Source organism: Pieris rapae, chromosome 3 (assembly GCF_905147795.1).
Source record: "Pieris rapae chromosome 3, ilPieRapa1.1, whole genome shotgun sequence".
In the NCBI taxonomy this organism is placed as follows: domain Eukaryota; kingdom Metazoa; phylum Arthropoda; class Insecta; order Lepidoptera; family Pieridae; genus Pieris; species Pieris rapae.
The window spans coordinates 11,199,535-11,225,621 of NC_059511.1; the positions used below are offsets into that span (position 1 = coordinate 11,199,535).

The following is a 26,087-nucleotide window of genomic DNA, read 5'->3' on the forward strand; positions in this document are numbered from 1 at the left end:
CTGTTTGATGTCGCATATTCTATGAGTAAACACTTTAAAAAAAGTGCATGCGTACAAAATACACGTGTCAGAAGTGAAACTTCTTCGTAAATTAATTATTACTAATTTAAAAGCCTCAATAGAATATTATGTATCTATTTGTATATCTATCTATATTCCCACTGTTTATACACTGTATACGTGCTAATTATAATATAATAAATAAAAAAATCTGCTTGTATTTTTTCTCGATCTTCCTTTCTCACTCTTTCTTAATCGGTCTCTATCGCTCTCTCCCTTTTCTTCGACAAAATCGCTGCACATCTTCGTGACGTTTCATCTGTAAAAAAAGTTACCCTCAATGGCCTAAAAAAGTTTCACTTCAAAAAGTCTGGATAACACGATCAGATATATTAAACCAACTATTAATATAAAATTTTCTTGTACATTGTATTAACTCATTTTTTTTTCAATCTACGACATTATACAATGAAACTGCATGTCATCGGCCAAGCCTGGGTCCATTACTAAGCAGATTGGTGACAAATTTAAAATACGTGTTCTATAGACTTTTTTCTTAGAAAAGAGAAGACTTAGAAAAGAGCGAACCAATTCTTAAAAGGCAACGCACTAGCAGTCATCTAGCATTGAGAGTGTCCATGGGCGGCGGTTTCACTTAACATCAGGTGAGCCTTCATCCTATGTGCCCCGTACTATAAAAAAAGAATGACTGTTTATTTAGAAACAAAATAAAACTGTTAAAGTGACAGCTGATGTATGGCGTGAAGTTGTGCGTGATTTATACACATGTAATACGATGTATGTAAGCTTAATCTTTATGTAATTAAAAAAAAAAGGGTAAGGACAAGGGTGATCTGAGAAGTGGCTATTGAGCCTTTGTACCTGTATGCGGGATCAAGGGGTCTGGATTGCACCCTCGGCTACCCGAAGCCTCCTCGAAGATACCATTAGGTACTTATATCTTGCTTTATTAACTGACACTAGGCATCGTTGCCTGTTAAAGGTGGAGTGATATCTGTTTATTTCTCTTGTTTTATGAAGATTTTTCTATACATTTTTATATTAACTACAGTGTAATAAACATTTTCTTTGTGTCTCTTCATTCGCAACGTATAACCCGTGTTCCTCATTATATATAATGAGCGCATATACTACCAAATTATGAAAGTACATTATGTTTATTATTTAACGATCTATATACATGGCATACAAATATTTAACAAAGGAATCATTTAACCAAAAAAAAAATTAAACTAAACCGATTTTAAAGTGTGAGGGAAGCAACTATGGATATCAGCTCGTTTATCGGAATGCTGTTTATATCGCTAAACTTTGACCAAAACGCGTTCATCGGAAAGGAGAGACAAATGGAATGATGGTCTTGTGTATCTGATGGTACATGAAATTTATATTTAGTTAAAAGGTTGGTGCAATCAACCTGAAAATATGTAATATGTTAAATATCGTAAATGCAAGCGATATATCAATTAATTTTCTACGATTATCCAATTACAACACCTAAAATTGCACTAGCCTGGTTTCGTATGTTGATTGCTTATTTTTCTGCCACTCTTCTGAAGTAAATTTTATAACTATTTAATTCCTAAAATAGAGTGTCCTTGGGTGGCACTTAACATCAGGTGAACCTGCTACCCGTTTGCCCCCTAGTCTATAAAAATAACTTGTTATAGAAAAGGGGGCAAACGGAGAAGAGAAGCGTCTTAGGCCATTAAGAAAAAGTTAATGAGTCAATAAAAATGAGAATCCTGTTTTTACCGAATGTTTAAACAGTCTTGTTAAGCTGTTGCATAGATTTTATCTCGGGCTTTGAGCACGGCGATCGAATTAAGATATTCCGTAACGAAAATAAAAACCTAACATACGATTACGTAATAAAGATGCGGCCAATACGCGTTAAGCGAGGTCGGTGACGTAGCGTACGCGTTAGAGTGAGACAGACTATATAGGTGTGTTAGTTAGTCTTTGTCTGGTAGATTGAATTAATATCATAGAATACTGCATAAATAAATAATTATACATAATTGCATAAGTTGATAAAAAATGTTATGCAATAGCTTTACCGCGGCAGTCCCCGAGTGTCACAGGTTTTTTTTTAATAATAAGGAACTATTGGAATACAAACGGCACGAATATTTTAAAATTATTACCGAATAACAAGTACAAGGGCGAATGAAAAATGTTTTTTGTTAAAGATTTAAGAAACCTTGCGTGTGCGATTTAATCTATATTTGAACTCTATTTTGTTCCTAATATTTTTGACCTTGCTGAACATTTCTATTACTCAAATAGATTAAATCAGTGATTCCCAAAGTGGTCTATATCGACCCCTAGGGGTCTATGACAGCCTGCAACGAGTCTACGTCAAAAATTTGGGGGTCGATGAAATGAAAATAGGGTCTTATTAAAAATGGGTCCACGATAGTGGATCTCAACACATACATTGGTAGTACCTATTTATTTACATCATACTATCTTATAATATGAAAACATTTACATTATTTATAAAAGTATCTATGAAGTAAAAAAAATATTATATATGTTTATAAAGTTGTAGGATTTTGGTATTCGCTTTGTGGTCGCAATAGATTTTGAACTTAAAAACAAAAAATAAATACATTCAATTCATAAATGTATGTGTATATATGTGTATACATGTGTTTTTACTTTAAGTTTTTAACACTAAAGTTCACTACAGTTAGAAATTTACAGGAAACCAATATCAGGTAAGTAGGGGGTCTACCCAACACGGAAAAACATTGCAAGGGGTCTACGACACAAAAAAGTTTGGGGAACTCTGGATGAAATGAAACCACCGTAATGTGCCTACCTTAATTGAAGAAAATAAACCTTCGTTTCGTCGAAGAACGAAGCGTCTTACGTGCCTTTCAGAGGAAAACATGTGAAAATGTTGTCCTAAATTCGATTTTAATTATTTAAAATCTTTCCAGCGCTCTCATACTGAGCGCATGAATTTTAAATGACGCCCTGGGTTATGAGCTGTGCGCTAAGTAATAGATTGTGTTTTAGATTTTATTTATGTTTTTACAACTTCTAATAACCGAAGTGATTTCTTTTACGTAAGTCTTTTATAAGATATCATGAAATATTACTATCTAGCCTAAGTTATAAGTAATTTAAGTCTAACCGAATTAAAAGGATATTTACATAAGAACTCTTTACACTCTGTTGTTGTGTTCTATTAAATTTTAATGTGTCAAATTGTAAATTAGAGAAAAATGAATATTATATATTTTTATTAGAAATAAGCGTGACGTATTTTCAAAAATCAAAGAAACAACACATTCAAAACTTTAATACATTTTTGAGAGCGAAAATTCAGTTTAAACTCTTGTAAAGGAATTCAGAGCACCAAGATTTGGACTGCTACATATATTTCAGGCACAACATGAATTATGGAGCACTGCAAGTGACGTCAATAGCTCTGTCGTCGGTTGGCGCCAAAGTCCGCATTTAGTTTAGAGAATTACTAGAAACTACAAAAAAAAATATGTAAATCTTTATTACGATGTATCAAAGTTACATGAAGTTTGTATCACCGAGCAATTTCCTTTCCTATATTCTATTGCGAGACTCACATTCTCTGAGGTCTATTGAAAACGATTGACTTATTTGTGAATGCACCTGCTTTCCGGGTGTTTACGCTACCTTTTATTTATTCAAATAAATTTATAGTATCACATTAAATAACGATCTGTATTGAAAACCTTGTGTAGTAAAATAATGTCACTGTCTTTGTTGTTTTATTAAACTGTTTTGATTTCCTTTATAATGAGTTTCTTCAAAACATATCGCATCTGTTTTCCTAAAACTGCGCCGCGTAGTTATTGATATAAAAAGTTTATAAAATTTTAGGGTTATTTTTGGATACGAAGCAATCATAATTTATAAATATACATATTAGTGATAGGTAAAATTAAGAATTATTTTCGTAGTTATTAAAAATTATTACTTGTACATGCAACATGCTAAGAAATAATATCTTAAACTCCTCGTAAGCCTAAGCCATCCATCACGTGACACATCACCCCACTTAATCGAGCGAATACCTTTCCGTTTGTCCGTGAAAATCCCTCTTATATGTTGCGACCCTCTCATACGTATGGAATTTGGAAATCAACCCGTGAGATCATCGGCGCCCATCTTTAATAATTTAAAATTCAAAGATAAACACGTACATACATTAATAGACAGTACGCAGTGTTAAGTTTTTTTTTAATATAAGATACAGTTATTACTTTTTTTATTACATTAAATTTGAATGGGCATCCCTACTTATCGGCAAAGAAGTCAAAGGTTGTAGTCCGAGAGAAAAGGCCAGCGTAAAAACTCTAGGTACTCTTTTAAAATACAAATCCTCAAAGGACCCTTATTTTAAAATAAATATCGCAAATTAATTTGAAGTAGCCTTCCTAGTACTAGTCCCAGGCCCTTTTATCAAAAAGATAATGGTTAACTTTATAGTAAGCTTTTTTACACAGCTTTTATTTAATACATTTCTTAAATTTATTAAAAGGCAGAGATGTAAGAGCCTATGGAATTTTTGTTAAAGAAAATATCCCTTTTCCCAAAAACAGAATTAGGTTCATATGTGTTCTTTTTTATTATTTTTCAGTCGATAAACCACAATGAAAATATATAAGAAATGAGCAGATAGTTTTTTGGTATTTCAAATTAAGTCTTCGTGACGGCTTTTTCTGATTAAAAGAGGTGGTATGACATAACAGAAATGACATCTTCCCTTTGAGTCTCATGTTAATATCATTAACACGAGCGGGTTTTTCCGTCATATAGCTGTTCGGGTGATATCTTTGAGAAAAGCTTTGATGAAACTGTGGGAAAATTATTTTCATGTAAGATTTTTAATTAAAATGTCAAACAAACCAAAATTTCGCTCAAAATTAATTGATTCAGACGTATTAGGACAAAGGTAACACCAACACAAATCTAATACCACTTTCTGCATCTTGAAAATGAATACGAAATATTTTATAATTTTTTTATTCGTACAGCATTTTCTTAAATCTCTGTAAACAGTTGCAACTCAGTTTCGCAGTCAGAATTAACTTCTTTTATATCTGTCTACTTTTTCTTTACATTAGATTACTAAGCGCTTCCAGTGGGAACAAACGAGACTACGACTCGCCTATAAATGGACTCATGGACACCTATTTTAGTAGGTGCGTTGCCGGCATCTGGCAGGCACGGCAGGGGTAAAAACTCTTAAAACAATTGGAGGTTGTATCTGCCAGGGACGACCTATACCGGAAGTAGTTTCCACAGTTCACTAGTTCGGTAACGCTAAATGAAATGACCAATGAAGCAGACCTTGTAAAACCTCCAGCCATCAAAGCTTTGGCTATTACTTTCGGCCTACTTATGAGTCAGATAGACCTCATCGAAAGTCATACTGACTACTGAATTAGCTAGTTCTCCTCCAGAATTTGCAGAAACTGTTAATACTGCCCCCGCTCGTTTCTTTGAGCAGTCTTCGATGAGCTTGGAACTGTGCCCGAGGAGTGAGTCATCTCAGTAGCACATGTTTTAAGTATGAACGACTGAAAGCCGTCAAGGTTACTCAAATTGGCGTTAAGTGGGAATAATGGTGTATCGAACGTCTAGCGTTGAAATCCCGCAATGCGGAATAGCACACGGTAAGGTCTTTGAGTATTCAAACGTAGAGTGAGACGCAAAGTTCTTCTTCGCTGTGTGGGCAGTAAGAAGGCTGGCTCCCATGAGTTTCTTTCGTTAATGCCAGTCGGCATTTTTGCAAACCACTCATTACTTCTGCCAATATGTTTCGTTCGATAAGTAACAATGACAAAATCATGGCCGAAATTTACCACCCATGGAAATCATAGAGTATGGGATATAGAGCTCAATATTTTGCTGCAACACATTGGCAATAGACGCAGCACTGACATCAGGATTACTATCCTTGTGCCAGACTTGTGGCAGTGAGTATACTGGAAAGAAATGATGCAAATCATTCCAATTAGCCGATTTGTAATGCCGACGGCATACTAATAATTGGCACTCAAGTGGCCTCAACAGTAACCTCGTAACCATCTAGCTGATGGCCAGCTCAGTCTGGTATTGGCGTAGGCGTTGTAAACAGTTGAGTTAAATCATAATATGTAAGAGCGACATCATGAAAGCCTTATCCCAAATGGTCAGTTGTTTGAGAGTTAAACCACTCAGAATGTTGGGCATAGAAATCACCGAGTATTAGCACTAGATAGAGACAAAAGGGAATCGATTGTATTGGACATGATCTATAATGCAGTCAATCTCGGTATAGGTATTGTCACAGTGAGAACAAATATAACTAATATATCAACAAACTCTAAACATATATTAATAAAAACATTGTTTTGCTTGCTTGGTAACACAGACAGTCACTTTAATTAAAGTTTAACGAAGGTGCAGGGTAACTCTAAGAAAATTTCAATTAGAACCCAACCCCGGAGTGGCACGAAAATAGTGAAAATAAAACGTAATATTTCTCCCGGTGACGTAGTGTTCTTGAGTGAGTCAAGTTCTCAAATTCATTTAGCGGCGCCGTGAGTTGTGACCCGGTCTCTACTGAATTACTCGGCACTTATTGGGTTCACAGTGGATTAAGAAAATACTTGCTAAATATTTCTCTATTCAGTGCGATTCTTATATTTTTAAGATGAAATTGGGCATCTTACGTAATTTTGTCGGTGATTGATATGTATTCATTATTTTCTGCCGTGTTCGCGTGTTGTTTCCACAGTAATGTAAGCGTTAGCTCCTATTTCACTGCACCTAGCTGATAGAGGTAAAATGTTAGATTTTCTTCTTATCCATTATTTTTATGCAAAATAAAAATAATGGATAAGATAATGTAAATTTACCGACGTTCATAAGTGTAATCTAAAAAATCTATAGAATAATATGTAATTGTATCTAGATTAGTGATAAACTCTTTAGTTAAATTAGATACTGCAAACGGAATAATCGTATAATTGTTAGTATAAAAAGATGTTTCTAAACGGGATACTGCAAAAAAAGGGATTTTATCGTCGTTAATTCGTTCGGTCTTTCAAAGCATTTCAGTTTTTATGTTCCGAAAAAGCGTTTCAATCTGGGGACCTGAACTGACCGGAATCTCACAATATGCCCTATCTGTTAGGTGAAAATTAACACTACATCTCACTTCCTCTGTTAATGAATGAAAATGTCAGTGAATGAAGACAGAATATGAAATTATACCTAACAAGAGACAAGATTTAAATATTTAATCATTTTAATAAAAATACTTACCAATTAAAACAAGTAGTTCCTACAACTTCAATTTTGATACCTTTGGAGATGAGACTTTTGGGTCGTCAAATTCAAAGTCAATAATAAAAACAAAAAAGAGATCGTTAAAAAATCAAATATACATTCAATGCTGCTAATTTTACATTTACTGCCAGTTCTCACATCGTGGGGTTCAAGAGCCTATGCGCTTATGAAAGGTTTAAGTTGGAGCCTGGTAGATAGTACCGGTGACTCCAGAGATGATGCTTTCCTCGCTCAAGCAGTAAGCATCGCAATACAGCGAAGAAATTCTGCCACAGGGATCAAACCAGGACCAGGGTTTAAAAATTTGCTTTAATTTTAAATGTATTAACTTTTAATTATTATTATCACCATGTATGTTAAGAAAATTGAAAATACAGTATGTCTGTATTTCAAAATATGATTTAATGTTATTTATCAATCAATTTTTATTATATTACAATGACATTTTCATTTCTTATTATTCTCTTCATATATGTAAATAACACATTTAAAATATACCTACTGAAATAATGTATGTAATTAGGTACATTTATGGTATTATACTTTTTGAAAATGGATTTAAATTCCTTCAAATTTTTTAGGTTACATATTTTCCCGATGGATAAGGGAAAATTGTTAATTCGTATGTTTTAGTATAAATTTGATCAGAGAAAAAGCTCACTTAGTCGTTTTTCTCCAGCTGAACAAACAGTGTGAGAGCTTTTGTAATTTCCACATGTATTTGAGGGAATTGGTCTTGATATATTTGGTTTTGACGAGCAAATCGCAAAGAAAATGTTTTCGAACCGAGGTTTTTAAATGCAACCTCGAAAATAATATTAGTTTCATAAAAACAAATGACAAACGGATGACAATATACTGCATTACGTTATCAAAGAGTTCTAAATTTAAATTCAAAAAAGTTTTCATTAGCAATGTACCTGGCCAGTTCTAACTCTCAAACAGTTTTCAGTGTTATCCACGTAGTTAACGATAAAGATGTGATCGCCCTAATACCCATCATATTAATAGCCTACAATGTCGTGTGGTGCGAGCGACATGCTTGGAATGGATCCAGAGACTTGTTCAACAAAATTATGCGTCTGTCAGGGGCAGGATCATTAGTGGGCCATGTTGGCCGTTTAGTCGTGTTGTGTTTTGTCATTAACTTAACTAGATGTGTTGTTATCATATGTATCAAGTCTTAATAGTGTAGTGCATTATTTATTACAAAACTGCACTAAATGTGTCTAAAACGAATTTATGAAACCGACTGACTGTTTCTTTTGTGCTAAATAATCTTAATTTAAAAATTTTGTAGCAATTCTTTTTTATTTACGAACGATCCTAAGTCAACTTACGTATATAAATAATATTTTTTTAAAATAAATATTTGAACACTGTCCTGTCACTATAAAAATATGTGCAGTTAGTATAAAGATAGTCACGTATACATCAAAATCGTAAAAAGTATAAGGTCTAATAATAATTGTAGGAGATGCAAGAAATTGGAATTATTACATTACATACATTTTTAAATATTAAAATGAATCTAGATTTATGCACATTTAAGAATGAGTATATTTAACTAACTTAATACAATGCTTAGTGAATCAGGTCCACTGCAATACAGTATGGATGACGTAAGGCATGGTCTACAAGTTTGGGCAGTGTCCAATAATAATGATATGTGAGAGAATTATGCTCATGCCATCGACCATAATTATAGCAATGATTAATTGATTCAGTTAAGGCTATGGATACTAAGTACTTCATTAAGTTGAAGGTTTGTGGTAAATTAAATGTATTGGTGGATTGAATCTACTAATTATGTTTTATCATTTTGATAATTGAAACTTAGGAAGCCGCACATTAAAATAGCAAATATATTCAAGACTCCATTGTTGTTTTAATTGATTTCAAAGAGAAAGACGGAAGTTGTCATAACGACGTTGATTACGTACATAAATTGTCAATTTAATGAGATTTGTATATAATACAGTTCTCGTGGTTTTGTCATGCTAAGGCAAAACCATATATATTGTTGTATTACTATGTATTTTTTTAATTGGGCATAAAAGTTAATAACGCAATGTATAAGTCGAAGATTCGAAGCGATTAAAAATAGTCCGATAGCTATGACTATCGTCGTCGACATTTGGATTTTATTGAAAAAGGTCTGAGTGATTGGATCAAAAAGCAAATTAACTCAACGATCGATGCACGAACGAATGCAGTACTTACAAATTTTACACATTGACAATTTACAACCTGTAAGATGACTATGTCATTGCGTGGTTTTTCAATTCGAATAAAACAAATGATAATGTGTTCTCTTATTGAAATTTTGTGAACTGCCTAACTCAATAAAATGTAGACCATCCTTATAAAAACAGAGGTTATAAACTGTAGGTCAGCATTTGCATAGAACCAATTTAAATAAATTATTAAGGACGAACGCTCCTAACAAGCCTTCATTCAAGGCTTCAGAGGGTATTGCTGTTTTTATTTCTTACTCCAATAATGTTTACTTGACTTTTTCTTACATTTTTATAAAAGTATGAATTTAAATATCGATTTACGGTTCTAATTATGGTTTAATCGTATTTGTGTTTCAGAACAAAATTAATCAAAATATATTACTCCTACTACCTAATAGCACTCAAATTTACGAATACGTGTTAGGCTGGGAGTCGTCTATTTTGACCAGTATTTTTCGCGCGCCAAGCGATCCTGAGAACTCACTTTGACCATTAAAAAGAAGTAGATGCGTTTCGACACGAACGGTACCGGCTTCTTCAAGTCATAATGATGGGCAAGGTCGAGGGGAAAAGACGCGCTGTCAGAAGAAGGAAGTCGTGGCTCTGCAATATCACAGAATGGACGGGAGTGGCCAGCGTAGAACAGCTGATCCGCTTGGCGAATGATAAGAAGGAGCATGACGAGCTGACCAACCTTCAGTAGTGAAGAAAAAAAAGAATATGATGTATTTTCACTTTGGGATAAGTTTAATTGAAGTTTTATGGGAACCGGTACAATTAACAATAAATAGTGCAGTTTGAGGTTGTGTGTACGAAGTTGTACTTGATACTGAGCCAAACAAAAGCTGCTTAAAAGTGTAGTAAATTGTCGCTTGTGGTTTTGTAATCTGTGCTGCAGCAATAAGAGCGATGTTTTTCCCTGTAACAATCAAACCGCAGACTTGATGGAAGATTTCCACTATTCAAAAGTTTGTGTACCATTTTATATTTCACAGCGTAGACGTGACTTTAGAATGTCAACAACGGTTATAATAAAAGCTTGGTTTATATTCAGGATCTAATAAATACTATTTTTTATTAACTGTAGAAATACATGGGATACTGCATATGCATATTGTATAATTATACATATTAAAAATAGTTTCTGAATAAAATAACTACTTACTGATGTAGTATGTGTACTACATATAATATTAAAAATCATATCAAAATATATTTTAATCAAAAATGTAACACAATGACCATAATAAAATTCCACACAAATCAATTGTATGTTTGTCTTGTTTTCGATAATAAATAGGTCATTATCGGAAACAAGAATGTTATAATACAATTGATTTGTGTGTCTTCTACACTTATATTTTTTATAGGTAACAAGCGTAAGAGTGAGACAGACTATATAGGCGCGTATAGTTGATACAAGATCCCCGACTGCCACACGTTCTTTTTTTATATTACAAAATGTTTGCATAACATCTCTGTAAGTCTTAAGAATAATAAAACCCATTGAAAGAAAATAGCATTAAAGTTATCTACCTGCTACTAACAACGCCATTATTTCCACCGATACATAAATCCCCACTCAGCGGATTGCTAAGTTTATGTGAAAACTCTTGAGTAATACAGTCCGTATTACCTGATTTGAAAAATACGTAAATGGATACTAAAATACGATGCTGGCTGAAACCTTTGTGTTCATGTGAATACATTCTAAGAAAATATTGATAAAAGTTGTTAAAGTTTCCTAATAGTCGTGTACCATGTATTTAAATATAACTTGAGAAGAAAGAAAACATCGTCATACATACGTATACATAAAATAGCAAAATATTTTGTTAAAAAGAAAGTGCACCCACGCTAGGATTCTTTGTGTTATGGGCAGCAGCTCTTCACATGACATGTGAACAGTATTTGACATAATAATTTCTACATAACATTTACATTTTATGATTAAACTATTGTTTCACAATATGAATATGAATACAAGAATTGCTTGTGAAATTTTATTTTTAAGAAAGTGCTTAAAGATATGGAAAAAAGAGCCTCTGATGTTATCTTATTTATTTATTTATTTTTATTTTATTTATTTAAGTATTCCTACAGCTAATACATTAAACAATAACCAAACAATTACATTACACACAAAAGCCAAAACGGAATACACATATAAACAGAAACATAACATAACAGTTTTACAAAGCACAGAATCGAGATGGTAAATCAAAACATATATTCAACATGAAACAACAAACAAAGCCATTATTGGTAAAAGTTACCTGAATTTTTTAAAATATTTTTTTAAGAATTTTTTAGTCACATTAAATATATCGATTTGCTGGTAATTTATGTTGTAATCTGTAGGTATGCGATACATAACCGAGTTTCGTAAATAGTCTTCTTATGAACAATTTTTATTAATTGATATAATCTATTGGCTCATTAAAATACAGTTATATAGATGATTATATGTTAGTTAATAGTGTTCATAGCGTTATTTTTGTGGAAGTTGAAAAAAATATGATGTATTAATAAATTATAACTTTTTTGTTGCAGGTATGTACACAGGTGAATCCTCAATACTTCAACGCATGTAAGAGATTATAAGTTACGCTATAGACTTCAGGCAGTTTATAGCGTAACTTATAAATCAAATTTATTTTACTAAGTATGTAATAAATTTTACGGAGAAAGTGGGATATATTAATGGGTAAAGAGTACTATCTACGAAATATGACAACATTATGCGATACCATTAGATTAGAAATATTATCTCTCAACCTATATTTTGTACTTGGAACATTTATAAGAAGATCATCGTCGAGACGAGGATGCCCACACGTCTGGTTCATAATTGTATTGAAAATTGATTCCAGCCCTTTAAATGCTGTAAACCAAACAAAAGCGTATTTTATTTCTGTTGTTTGAGCTATGCTGACATACATTGTCTGGGAAACTTTAAATAAGATAAAAAAGTTCCCGTGAAACACCAAAGACAATAATTGATGCAAAAGTATGAGAAAAGTTATAATGGATACTCTAAAAGCTCTTAAACTCGAAAAGTTATTTATCACATTGGGGCAATTTTGTTTCATTTTTTGTGAAGATAAGGCAAGTTGATATTATTTGACTTTTACTATAATTATTAGGTATCTCAAAAATGTATTCAATTTTAGAGTGTAATTGTTAAATTGCATAACTGTTGGTGATTGCATATCCATAGATAGAGTTGACAGCTAATTCTCGTCTATGACATAGCTTATTTCCGCGCATTGGATTTTTACATATTTTGAAATAAAGTCTTCATCTCTGTAATAAACGCAATAAACTTAAAAAATATGAAACGGATTTTGGCGCATATTTCAACAAAATAGTTCTGTTGGTTTCTTAAAAGCGATAAGTGCATAATTTATTATAGTTCGACAAATTATTATTGAAGATTTAAAAAAAAAAAGTTACTTCAAAATACACAGAATCTTTATATCATACCTTTAAAAATAAATAACCCCTTTCTACTTCAATATAAGAGTACTTTACCAGCTCAATGTAAAAATAATTCGTTGAGAGAATTATTATTATACGTGTTATACATTATTACATTACCTACAATATAATAATCTTCTTTTTATTCTTTACTATCTTTTGTAACTCATGACTATACACAGTGAGTGGAAAGTGACTATTCATATTGATCGATGCATGTCGTCGGTTAGCCCTTCGAGTCTCCACCGGGCATTAAATTAAAAAATCAATATTTATAACCACCTGTTTTTCCCACAAGTTCAGTGACACGTTCGTGCTTTGTTAACATTTCATGCTAGGCATTTCCAATTCACCATAATTTGTAGTTTTTGAACACTCTGTTGCATAAATTTATATTGCAAATGTTATACTTAATACAAGATCGAAAAGTGAAAAATAAAATCAAAATACCCTTAATTCGAGTATTACAAAAGATTACAATAAGCCCATGTCCATGTTTAACGAGTTAGTTCTCGACCTCTGAAGGAGTGAAGATCTCCCCCAAATTCTTCCTCTAGTCTCACATCATTCCCTCAATTTTTTCTTCCCTGATACACATATATTATATAAGACTAGCGGACTATTAGGATATTAAACAAAGTACAAAAGAACGACTGCAGCGCCAACTGCCGGCTGATTTTTGAATCTAAACCATCCAGGTCTCCACCCAAACGCATACAAAGAGAAGAAACGCATAGTTCAGTGTCATACTCACGTAAGTTAGATCAAACTGCACAAGGTGTGCAAAATTGGTGGTTGAATTCGCTCAAGTAGTTTAGGAGTCCATAGCGGACAAACAACGTGACACGTAGTTTATATTGGCATATATAAGATCTAACAGTAATACAGGTTAATAATAGTTCACATTTTTATCTGGGTATAATAAAGAGCATTAAAACGGACAACCTTTTTAGATTATCAATATTTTCAGGCCACGATTTATATTAAACAAATCAGATCTAAAGGAAACGGCCGCTCTCTAGTTATTAACAATAAATCGAAAATGTTCAATACAGACCGTTCTAGAATGATCATTCACATATCTACGGATATGTGTCTGCCCTATTTACTAGACTTTATATAAAATAACATAGATAGGTCTACGAATATTATCAAAACAAGTGTATTTGTCGCCGGCAATTTTCTTTGCCGCTCCATTACAGCTAATTGTGTCTGGAAAACGAAAGTTGTTATGATGAATTACATCGCGCACGCGAGGTGGCTTATATTTGATGAATGCGAGCTTCACCCAATGAATTTTCTTCTACACGCTATTTTCTTTAACGAAAAACTGTATAAAATAATATTATCTGTGAGGTGTAAGAAATCATGACACAGTACTCGGAATGTATGTCACTGGAATATAACAAAATTTATTAATTTGCGCGTTTAGGTTAGTTGGGCCCGTGATAAGAATCAGTTATGTGAAACATAGATTAATGTAATTTTACCAAATTTTAATGGTAAGTTCATTCAAATTCAAAAATCATTTATTAATGTAGGTAACATAATGTACACTTATAAACGTCAAAAAATAAATATACATTGAATGCTTCTAATTTAACATTTACTGCCAGTTCTCAAATCAAGGTAGAATGTAAGAGGAGAACTGGCAATAAACTCTCCGCCATTCTTTTTAATCGCCCAGTTTCTTTTTTTTACACAACGTTTGTAAGGAGCTGCAACCATTACACCATGTTCCATATGACATCTGGAATAATAAAGAATATTAAAATAAATTAAAAACAAAGATTTGTCCTCTATTAGCAGGAGGCTTATAGTATTATATTCTTTGTGACTGCAATTTTGTAAGCTAAAATGTAACAATTATTTTACCTACTTAAATGTTACAGGTTTTTAATTGCGTATATTCAACATCTGTAGTTTTGAAGCAAAAATATGAGTTTAGTTATTTAACTCATAGTTATGACAAATCAATATATTTGATTTTATTTCATAAAATTTTGCGACAAATATTGATCCATACTTTGCGGTCACGAGCTAGTGCACTTGTAATTTTTATACAAAATGATATATACTCGCTTGCTTTTATTATATGTATTTCATATTTTTCTTAAAAAAAGATTAATGAGATTTCTCAAAGCATCAGAGATTTCGCAAATCCAATTGTACTAATTTGGCTGGAGACTCAACAGGGTGCCACTTTACGCCAAATATTGTTGCAAAAACTTTTTTATTTACATCATATTTTCCCTGAAAACCCGGCAAAGTGCCGTTCTTAGGGGAATTGAATTTCTTTTGTGGGGCGCGGCGGGCCATTTCATTTGTTTTATTGACCAAAAATTTGGAGGTGAGGAAAATTGGAAATAGTTTCCTTGAAACATGAGGGGAATGGCGAGACAATTTTGTTGTAGGTTCTCGCCGTCTAAACTTTATAAGTTATGTAGGCTGAATAGAGCATTCCACTCGCAATTTTTATCGTTGTTAAAACATCAATACTTCAGTGACTTGCAATATGTTCTTATGATTTTGAAACAAAGTATAATTTAAAGTGATTTTGATTTTTTGAAAATAGATAATAAAACCTTATTTTGTATTCTAGACTGTGAACGATTTCTTTTGTAAAACGAATTAAAACGAAAAAGTTCCCTTAATTAGTTTACTTCCTTCTTAAACTTTTATCTTTAAGATTCAAATACGGAGAGATTTATTTCTTTAATTACTTGATTAATTAAAAATACCTACACATTTTGAGTGGGCATGTTGTTTTAAATACAGTACAGTATCATATTTAAAACAATCCGTTTAGAAAACAATCTAGTATGACGTGGAACTAGGGTTGCCAGATTTTACTAAGCCTAAAGAGGCAAATAGGCAAAAAATAATATAGCATACTTAACATCAGATGAGTCTTCTGGCCCCTGTTATATAAAAAAAACAGTCAAGTTTGATTAATATTTGAAATTCCAGTTATACTGTTTAACCCACTTACAGCTTATTATATATGTTAATTATTATAGACACATGGAATTAACTAACAGACACTAATTAGATTGATAATACGTAACTGTGGTTATTGACCAGAAGTTTATCTTTTAACCAAAAGTTAAATGGCGTTTTAATTGAACTTTTACTCGACAGTATTAAATTATTAGATATAAAAGGTGAAAGTGAAATTATATGTGTATCATTGATCTGTCAACTGGCAGGCAAGGTAAGACATATTTTTTTTAGTTCATGGATTTTAATTATTGAATAATATTTAATATTAACACTTAAATAAACAAACAGTTTTCTTTTGCATTTAAAGGTTTCAATTATTATTATATATGTTAATTTATTCAGCTATTACCATAAAATATATAATTATGATATATATGTACAGTGGCAATGATATTTTACCATCGCGATGTGCGCTAGAAAGTAAGTGGTGTAAGTAAACAATGCTTAACTTTTCTACTAGCAGTAGTCACAAAATCAACTCCTATCCTTCGTCCTCAGCTCTTAATATATTTGTTGAATCAATAAGGTGAACCTCAACAAATGTTGGTTTAGCCAATTCAAATATTAACGTCAGTCACTGAAACTACTTGTTTATTCAAAGTGTCAGCCATTGTTTTGTGTTTCACATATTCTATTTAGTTTATTATGAAAACAACTTTTGGGTTGGATTTTGATTTCAGATATTCAACTCAAAAATGTGGTTTAAATTAATTTAACTGATATTGTTTACTGTTTTTCTTACAGATGAAACTCTTGCTTATCGGCCTAGCTGTATGCTTAAGAGCTACCTATGCTCAATGGGGAATTCAAAGAAATGATGTAGCCAACTTTGATAGATCAATTTGGCAGCCCACTTGGGTGGATCAAAACCGCTACAGATCTTATGTTACTCCAAACTGGGCGAACGGTTGGAACTCATATACTCTCAACCCTTTCCAATTTTGGTCTCAACCATACTCAACGTTACCGTATCCCACGGGTCTCGGCTCCCGCTACTTGTATCAGAATAGATGGAATCAGCAGTACCCAATCAGACAGTACCAAGATAATTGGTCTTCTAGAAACAACTACAATGTTTACGCAAACCAACCGTGGAATGGACTTGGTTGGTCTCAACGCCAGCACCAGGAATATCGTCCATTCCGGACCGAAGAATATCAAGGGCCAATCGCGCAATATTATTACCCAAGACAACGATACAATGTTTACCCAGAAAGAGTGCAGCCTAGCTACAATTGGAACCCCAGAAATTGGAACTTAAATAGACAGTATCACCCCATTAACGCATATCACCCATATCCAATACGGTCTTATCAGCCAACATCAGTGAATACACACAAATCTTACCCAATTGAATCTTACCATCCCTACCCAATCAGATCGCACCATTCTTATCCATCGGAAACCGTGCAGTTCAATAGGCCTTCTTGGAGACAGCCTCACCAACCCAATCTCGTCAGTGAAAACCGGCGACACCAAAATGAACATAGTTACAAAAAAGCTTACAACCCTTTTTCTGTTCAATCAGACAGGCCATCTCCAATAAGTATCCACCGACCAAGCGTCAATTCACATGGAACTGAACGTAACTGGTACTTAAACAGTCATTACGATCCACTCTTAACATCACACCAGCCTTCAGTTACTTCAGATCATTTACATGATTTGCAATCAATTCGGTCCCATCCATCTTCAGTTCAATCACATCTGATCCGTCCACAACGGTTCTATCCGCTAAATTATTATTTGAATCAGCAAGCCATTAACCACCAACACCCAAAAGGGGTTCATTACCATAATGATAACAAAAATAATTTTTACCACTTGTACCACTCTCGACCATCCCAATCCCAGCACGTAGCAGTAAAAAAACATGTAGTTCCTTTTAAAAAAGAACAGATTGACCTGTCCACTCTGTGGTTCCTCAACCAATTATTAAAACCTGTCTCAACTAAACCGAACAACCGGTCCTCCAGGAACCATCCTGGCTTTAAACCTTTCGATGTTGTAATCGTGAAAAAAATTGTATCCCCTGTCAAGTCGAAGACACTGGAAGATCCACATCGCCGTATTCATCTTAGACCTGACGTAAATTCCTATCCGATAAAGGAAAATCTATCGACAGTAAAGCCTGTCTTCAACGGCAATAAACCGGTATCCATAAAACCTTTTCGGCCACTCCATGAGAAGGTGTCGAAAAATCCACAGCAGGTTTTAGTGAACTGGAACCAACCACCATCTGTCCATCCGTGGTACCCCAAGGTGAACCCCTGGCATCCAGCGAAGGATATTGGTGCAAAGCCGACAACTGCTGCAGTAGCGTAGATATGATATGTTATGTAAATAAATTATTTTGATTGTATTGTGCTTGTTTTTTTTAGTTATATTAATTCCATAAGCCCCTTCCTAGGTAGAGTAGCTAGAAGTGCATCACCGGCCGTTTGAGAATTGGTACGCTTTTTTCTTGGGTCTCCTAAGTCTAAGTGGTTCGGAAATACTTCAGTTGGCAGCCGGTTTCACATAGTGGTGATGGTACCCTTCACTCTGCCAGTCACGATGAGTTTTTCTAGATTCTGGATCCCTGCGTGATCTTTTTTATACACATCAATAATAACAATAATATTTTTATATTGTAAATAGAAATACATAGTTGAATAACAAAACCTTACACTTGGTTGATCCAACACTAGACATAAATGTATTGTGGGTGACTTTATGGTCTGTACTATCTGGTCTGTACTTAGTGACTTTGACACACACTAGTAAACCACTTTCTAGATAATAAGCACTATGGATACTAATCGGGGTAGCTCTTGATATAATTTCAACTTTAATACAAAAAAGAGCTTGCTGTACCACGATAAATTATTCAATAATTCTTGAAAAAATGAGGTAATGTTGACAAGGCACGACTACCTCTAGCATCCATAATATTCAAACATACCAAACGATTTATAAACAGAGCTTCGAAGTTACAACATTGATTATGATCTATACAAACAAGGCAACACGAAATTATTGATTAACAACGAGTTTTCTACGAAATAGCGCCACAAACATTTGTTTACGCATGCTTCCGTTCCAGACAGCTTTTTATATTTCTCTCTCATTCTTTTAGGTTATGTGCCTATTCCTGTCTGCACTGTTCCACTCTTTGCAACTGCCTTAGTACTTAGGTGACACGGCAAGAGGAAACGTAATTTTCCTATTACAGAATGACAATTTTTTAAGTTCATAGTATACAACAACAATACTTTCTAAAATCACTATACCAAGTGCACAAATAATTACAATATTAGAAGATCCCTGCTTTGTTCTTGTATCTTCTTAGTTAACTAATGCATACATATGTTATCGTAGCAGTGTGTTACTCTTAGAAAAGAAATTGATAAGATAAATATATCAAATCTTTCCTAACACTATTATTTAAGTTAATTAAAGTACTGTACACAATTTAACTATATAAAACAACATTTCGATATTAAAATGATTTCATTTAATTTGCATCACTAACTGTGCAATTAATTAGTGAATTATTATGTTTACACCAATTATAATGAGATGGGCAAATTAGTGAAATTATTAGTTTTAAATCATAAAACGCTTTAGTGGTTATTAGTTTATAAATTGTTTAAAAACTGCTTTGAAAAATAAGTTTGATATTATCATTAAATAAAACGAACTTTTTGTAACATTACATTTATTACATTACAAGATCCGTATTTTTGAAGTTATACTTCTTTTAGCGCGTTAGGAAAAAATGATGAGAATATCCCACAGCTCTTCCTTCTTAGGCAATTCATTTAGGATTTCCGCTATTAGGCTGTGGAATAAGCTGCCTGAGTCTATACGAGGCTTCCTCCCTATCGTCTTTTAAAACTCTTCTATACAAATATTTCCTAACCTTATCCTATCCTGATCAATCGTGACCTATGTAATTCTTGTATCTCCTGTTCGTTTTGTAAATTCTCTATTTTCTTGAATTTGTAAGATTAGTTTTAGTTAGTTATTATAATATATATAGTTACTAATAGATTAAGGATCTATATTTTAATATAAATTTATTTTGTTTTTTATATAACTTCTGCACTTCTTGCACCCATCATTTTTCTTTATTTATTTCTATTCTTACTAGGGTTGCCTGGAAGAGATCGCTTGTTAGCGATAAGGCCGCCCGTTGCATCCCTTGTAATTTATATATACTGTGTTATTTGTATTTCTTTAGCAACGAAGTGTAAATAAATAAATAAATAAATAATATTTTTTTACGATGCGCGCGCACATCGTCACAAAAAACCGACACTCTGAAGTTAGCTATTGTCAACATTTTAGTATATTTAATACATTTATATATATATTTTTCTAAAAAAATTGTAATAGTAGATAATTTTAATCGATAAACAATAAATTATAGGTGTACGGTTTCTGTTTGGGGTAATAAATAACAGAGAATTTTCACCCTATTTTAACCACGCGTATAACAGATTAAGTGTCAATTAATTTAACGGTATTAAATGCTCTGCTTGTTAAAAGCTTAGGAGGCCTTTGGGTGGCTATACTCAGAGACGTAACTCTGTTAGAAAATCTGAAACATGAACAGCGTTGGCTCGTACAATACGTATTAAATACATACTCAACCTATTCCGGTTATTCTATCTATTACCACTCTTAATAAGCGAAAGAACTAATATACACATATCATTATGTTGTCGGAAACAAACGGACAGACATATATCTGTGCTGATAATCTTAATTCACAGAATTATCAACTTTCAAGTTCTCAACAAAATCCATCATATTCCAGGGAATACAGCTTAGAAGGCACACAACATTATTGTTCTTTCAAATTAATAATGTCACTAGAATTATTATTGATCTTCATTATTGTATCTTAATTTCACTTATGATGTGATTTTTACGACATGTTAATGATTAGTTTAGATGAGATTTTAATATCCAGATTTCATTATAAATAAATGCCGCCGATTTATTTTCGTGTTTTTTTCGAAGAGGTTTTTCATCAAGGTAACAATATTATGATATTTTAACTGAAAATAAACTTATCAGTTTGACGTGTGAATGTGAAATTTTTGGTTTTCGTTGTATATGTTAGGCTTTCAAGCGAAATACCGTTGATTTATTGGTTCCCAAATTTCTGAGAAAGTACAGTATTGTGATGTTTATTTTTATTTTAAATACATGATATATAAGTATTAATTAAACATGTAGTTGACAGCTATTCAAAGGCGATTTAATTATTATTTATTACTTTTAATAAATTTTTATTTTAATATACGATATAATTGAAATTGACAATTTTTAATTTCCTGTTTAAATGAAATCTATTTTCAGATGAAACTTCAGTTACTCTTTCTTACATTCACTCTCGGAGCGATACTGGCCAAAAGTCTTGGCGATAAACTCAAGAAAAATACTGTCGTCGACTGGGAGACATCTTATGGATACCCACAGTACGACCCGGGTTTCTATATTGGTTTTCCAAATTTGTGGAACCAGCCATTGTATTCTCGAAGCCTCATTTACGATCCATACCAAACCTTTGGTTTCCCTGAAACATGGAGTTCGTGGTATGACTTTTAATAAATAAATACGCATTCAGGCTGTGTTTTTTTTTTCATTTGTAAATTTAAAATATACAAATCTGGCAAAGATGTGCGGGCCTTAATATCAAATAATATTCTATGGAATGTCAGTTTTCTCATGGTGTTTTCCTTGGCAGTACAAGCAAGTATCGCTTGCTCATAGGAACTCCATTGATGCATAGCTGAGAATCGAATGACCACACAGTCCTGGATTTAAATGAATTAATTAGTGGGTACACATGCATACATTTTGTAACAAATTTAATCTTTGAAAACGATTTTTACTTCAATTTGTCAAGTAAAAGATCTGTTATCGATAAATTAAGTTTATAAGAATATGTCTAGCAAACAATCAAAATTAATAAAATTGAAGAGCTGTTCATCGATTTTGATCTTGAATCATCGATGATGATTTTGATTGCCATTATTATAGGCATTACGCATATACAGGCATTCAGGGTGTCGGTGGGCTACAGTAAAACAGCAAAATATTCGATGATAAATTTAATTTTGTTGAATTTCCCGCATCTACTTAGCCAATCATTGGACACATATAGAAACGGTTAAGTTAAAAAAGTAACACTCGGAAGTCATAGTTCTAGATTATTTATTATTCATTCATCATTCCTTTCCAAACCATTTGGTACGAGACATATTTTTTCCTCGATAAAAAAGCTGCGTAAACAATACAGACCACTGGTATATTATTCCTTAGTTTAACTATAATAAATAAATAAATAAATAACTAAATATATGCACATTAGCCTACATGTACTTCTGAATACTCATACATAACACCTAACACTCATTAAAAGAATAACTAGCCGTAGAAAAATAAGTTATTCAAATAATATATAAAACACAGTGTAGAAATAGCCTAAGCTAGATTTAAAGGAATAACCAACATCATAAATAAATTTATTATACTTTAAAATATAAGTTTGCAGCCATTCTCGCTTGCAACAGTAACGTGGAGGAAATGAGCCTCCCAACTGAATGGGAACTGCGCTTACAGTAAAAGATTAAACCCAGCTGGGGCTAGATCTTATATGAATAAAAAGATTTTCTAGATGCAATTTAGCTGGATTTTGTACTGAAGTTTTATAGTATGGTGTACAAGTCCTAATTTATTATACTATCATATCTGTATAGTGTGACCGCTTTAAAACGAAATTCATGAATAAAACGCTTCCAACATAAAGGCACATTCATAAGAATTGTTTGTTTATACTTATTTGATGAGCAGTGTTAGCCTCGTGGCATCAGCATGTGACTCTCATCCCGCAGGTCATAGGTTCGATCCCCGGCTGTGCACCATACTATGTGCGCATTTAAAATTTGTTCGTACGGCTAATGAGAACATAGTGAAACTATGCCTTAGCCACCAAAAAGGTCGACAGCGTGTGTCAGCAGGCTCATAACACAGATACCGAAATCTGAGGCCCAGACCTAAAAAAGGTTATAGCGTTTATTTATTGTACTTGTTGTTGGTTTGATGGTTATAGTGAACATGCATTTACAAAGATTTTTGGTCATACAACAGTTAAGATAATATTTAATTCGTTTTGCGTGTTAAGCCTGTTTGCCTCGATGGAATAAGTATTAACAACAATATTTATATTATATTTAACAAGCATAGCGGATTATAGACGCAAAAAGGTGAAAAAAAAACAATAAATATTTATATACCTTTGCAGAATATTTTCAAAAAGCATATTGATATTTTTCATAAAATATAGAAATGTGGTTCTAGACTTATAGTATTTTTCTGCTATTAAAGTGGCACTGCATTATGTGAATACTTCGATCCAGTGCTCGCGTCACTTGGTATTCACTTGAACGATTTCATTTCCGCCATTCGCGAATAAACTTGCTCGCGAGATTAAATAGTTTTCAATAGATATTATTTTGATGATGTAAACTGATGAAAGTGTCTTGGAAATAGAATTGTTGTTTTTATACAAATTGTGACCTACATCTTCAACTACTCACTTATCTTCTGATATTATTAATATTCATTACTAGTGAAAAGCAATGTAAGGTATTCTTTAATTTATTTAAAATACAGCTTTTAGAACATTCTTATATTATTTAAAAATAAATAAATCAGATTTCTGTATCTGTTTCATGAGCGTCTTGCTGGTGACACACGCCGTCATCTCTTTGGGTCTAAAGCAAGCCATTTGAGGGAATGTTAAACGGGAACATAGAAACAAATACATAGATTTTATACTTATACATAGAAGCTCTGTTGTTCCAGTTACTCCAGCTTGCTACTCATCCCTGAGCTCCTTCCCTGGTTCGATCCCTGGAACCTATGTAGTTATATTATTAAGTAATAAAAATAATTAAAAATTAATAAATATATAAATAATTTAGTGTTGTAACCACCTACGTCGAAAACTTATCCGAGATTCGGGGATATAAATATCATTACCTTAAAAAATAAAGAAATCATACTACATTTGAGGCTATGTGAGACAAATGTTTTAGACATTTGTTAGTTGAAATGAAAATCGAATATACTGTCAATAAACAAATTGAAGACCGATTAACAAAATACCGTTTATGTTAAGGAATATTTTATATTTACTAATGACGCTAAATTGAATAAGTCATTTATTTAGATACGTTTTTGTATATATAAGAATTTATATATTATTTTTTTATTCAATAGCTCTGTGTTTTTTGAGCAACGCTTGTGTATTCTGATAATTGTAAGCATTTTTTTTTAATTTTTGATATCCTACTGGATTAAAAACAATAACATATAAGACGGTTATTAAATTTGTTTTGCTTTATATATTTATTCGTAAATTTGTATTTCAGATCAGACTACTTATCGTGCAATTAAACACTGAAACATATACTTACAGAAATTTGTCTCTTGTGCCCTATAAAATCTTTTATTTTTCTAATCATTTATGATCATTAGAAAACCACCGTGGTTTAGCCATAGCAGTACCACTTTTTTAGGAACTCCATGTCCATTTATTAGCCGCGTTAATAATTACCTCAACGTTCTCTCGCTTTTAACGATTGATCTAATAAAAGCATTAAACTTTGTAAACTTGCCGTCGTGCCTGTCTTGAAAAGCCTATATATAGGTTGACCTTCTGCGTCCACACTACTCTTTAGTCTGACCAATAAGTGTCTTTATTTTCGTCAGTCAACGAGTGGGCACTCCCAGACTTCTCCATTACAAAGATTGTCGAGACTATTTGGTATTCTTTAATTATTGTTATTAAAAAATCTTATTTAATTTTTTTAGATGAAGTTCGCACTATTGCTTCTTCTTGTAGTCGTAGCAATTGGCTGCGCATACGCATCCCACTATCATCGGGGATATGGATACCATCCCTACGGCGGTTACCATGGCGGTTACCATGGCGGGTATCATGGCAGATACCATGGTTACCCTGGAATGTACAATCACGGCTACTACGGCCATGGGTACCCTGGATATGGACGTAGTGTGGTGTTATAAAGCGTTTGAAATAAAATATTGAATCTTTTATTTTTAGTTTTTTTTAGCCAAATTATTAAATTAGTGACATATTTTAAGAGTAACATAAGTGTTAATTAACAATCGATTAGGAGATTCATGTCACAATTCCAGTGAACCGACTACTGTACAGTTTAATGCTAGACGTTCGAGTAGCAATTTATTCATGAGTCAGTGTTTGACAGGCATCAAACAAAATGCTTGAATATCTAACAGAAACGAAATATCCAAATCTGAAAATGGAAATAAAAGTTTTATCAAAGTCAAAATGTTCTTGGCAGCGGGTGTATAGTGTTCGTGTGCCAATTCTGCTCCATTGGCTCGATATATCGTGTTTGAGAAGTGCAAAACATGCTTTTTATTGTTTTTCAGACCTGAATTGGCCTCTGAATAATGGCTTAACTGTATTTCGTCAAGGAAATGAAAATTCTTTCGACTGATTGCTGAGGAGTACATATTATAATACTTTTTACGATTATAATTAGCAAATGTTGTATGTACCTACAAAATAAAAGTTATTTATATCTGCAATAGATACTTTAATATAATTATTTTTTGTTAATAACACATGGCAGATGAAAAAAGTACGTGAAATCACATAACGTCCATTACATAATTATTATGAGTAGTTTGTCACATTTTTATTAGTTTAGTTTGGAGATATTTGTCCTTGCTAATTTGCAAAATAATAATCTTCCATTGTTTAGATAATTTGGAACTTTGTAGAAACAGTAAGCGTATTATATAAGCGAATAGACGACCGGAAATTATTTTCATAATAAAAAATGAATACTTTTGCTTAGTTAAATACATGTACGAGATTGTAAATAAATAAAGCAATACTTTATTCAGTATATTTCGTATTCTTGAAGACGTCACATTCAAGCATATTTCCAATTGTTA

The 26,087-nt window shown here is 32.7% G+C and overlaps 2 protein-coding genes across 2 annotated transcripts in view; both read left to right on the top strand.

Annotated features, from left to right (window-relative positions):
* The window catches only part of LOC111002106, a 77,900-nt gene that overhangs the window by 21,971 nt on the left and 29,842 nt on the right, over positions 1-26,087 (top strand). The window lies entirely within an intron of this gene.
* On the top strand, positions 16,259-18,429 carry LOC123690675. Its single transcript, XM_045634501.1, has 2 exons — positions 16,259-16,287; positions 16,821-18,429. Exon 2 carries the CDS (start codon positions 16,821-16,823, stop codon positions 18,399-18,401), a length of 1,581 nt encoding a protein of 526 aa, XP_045490457.1. The 5' UTR covers positions 16,259-16,287; the 3' UTR covers positions 18,402-18,429.

Excerpts from the sequence above, each read along its gene's own strand:
- LOC123690675 (XM_045634501.1), top strand. The coding sequence starts at position 16,821 with ATGAAACTCTTGCTTATCGGCCTAGCTGTATGCTTAAGAGCTACCTAT.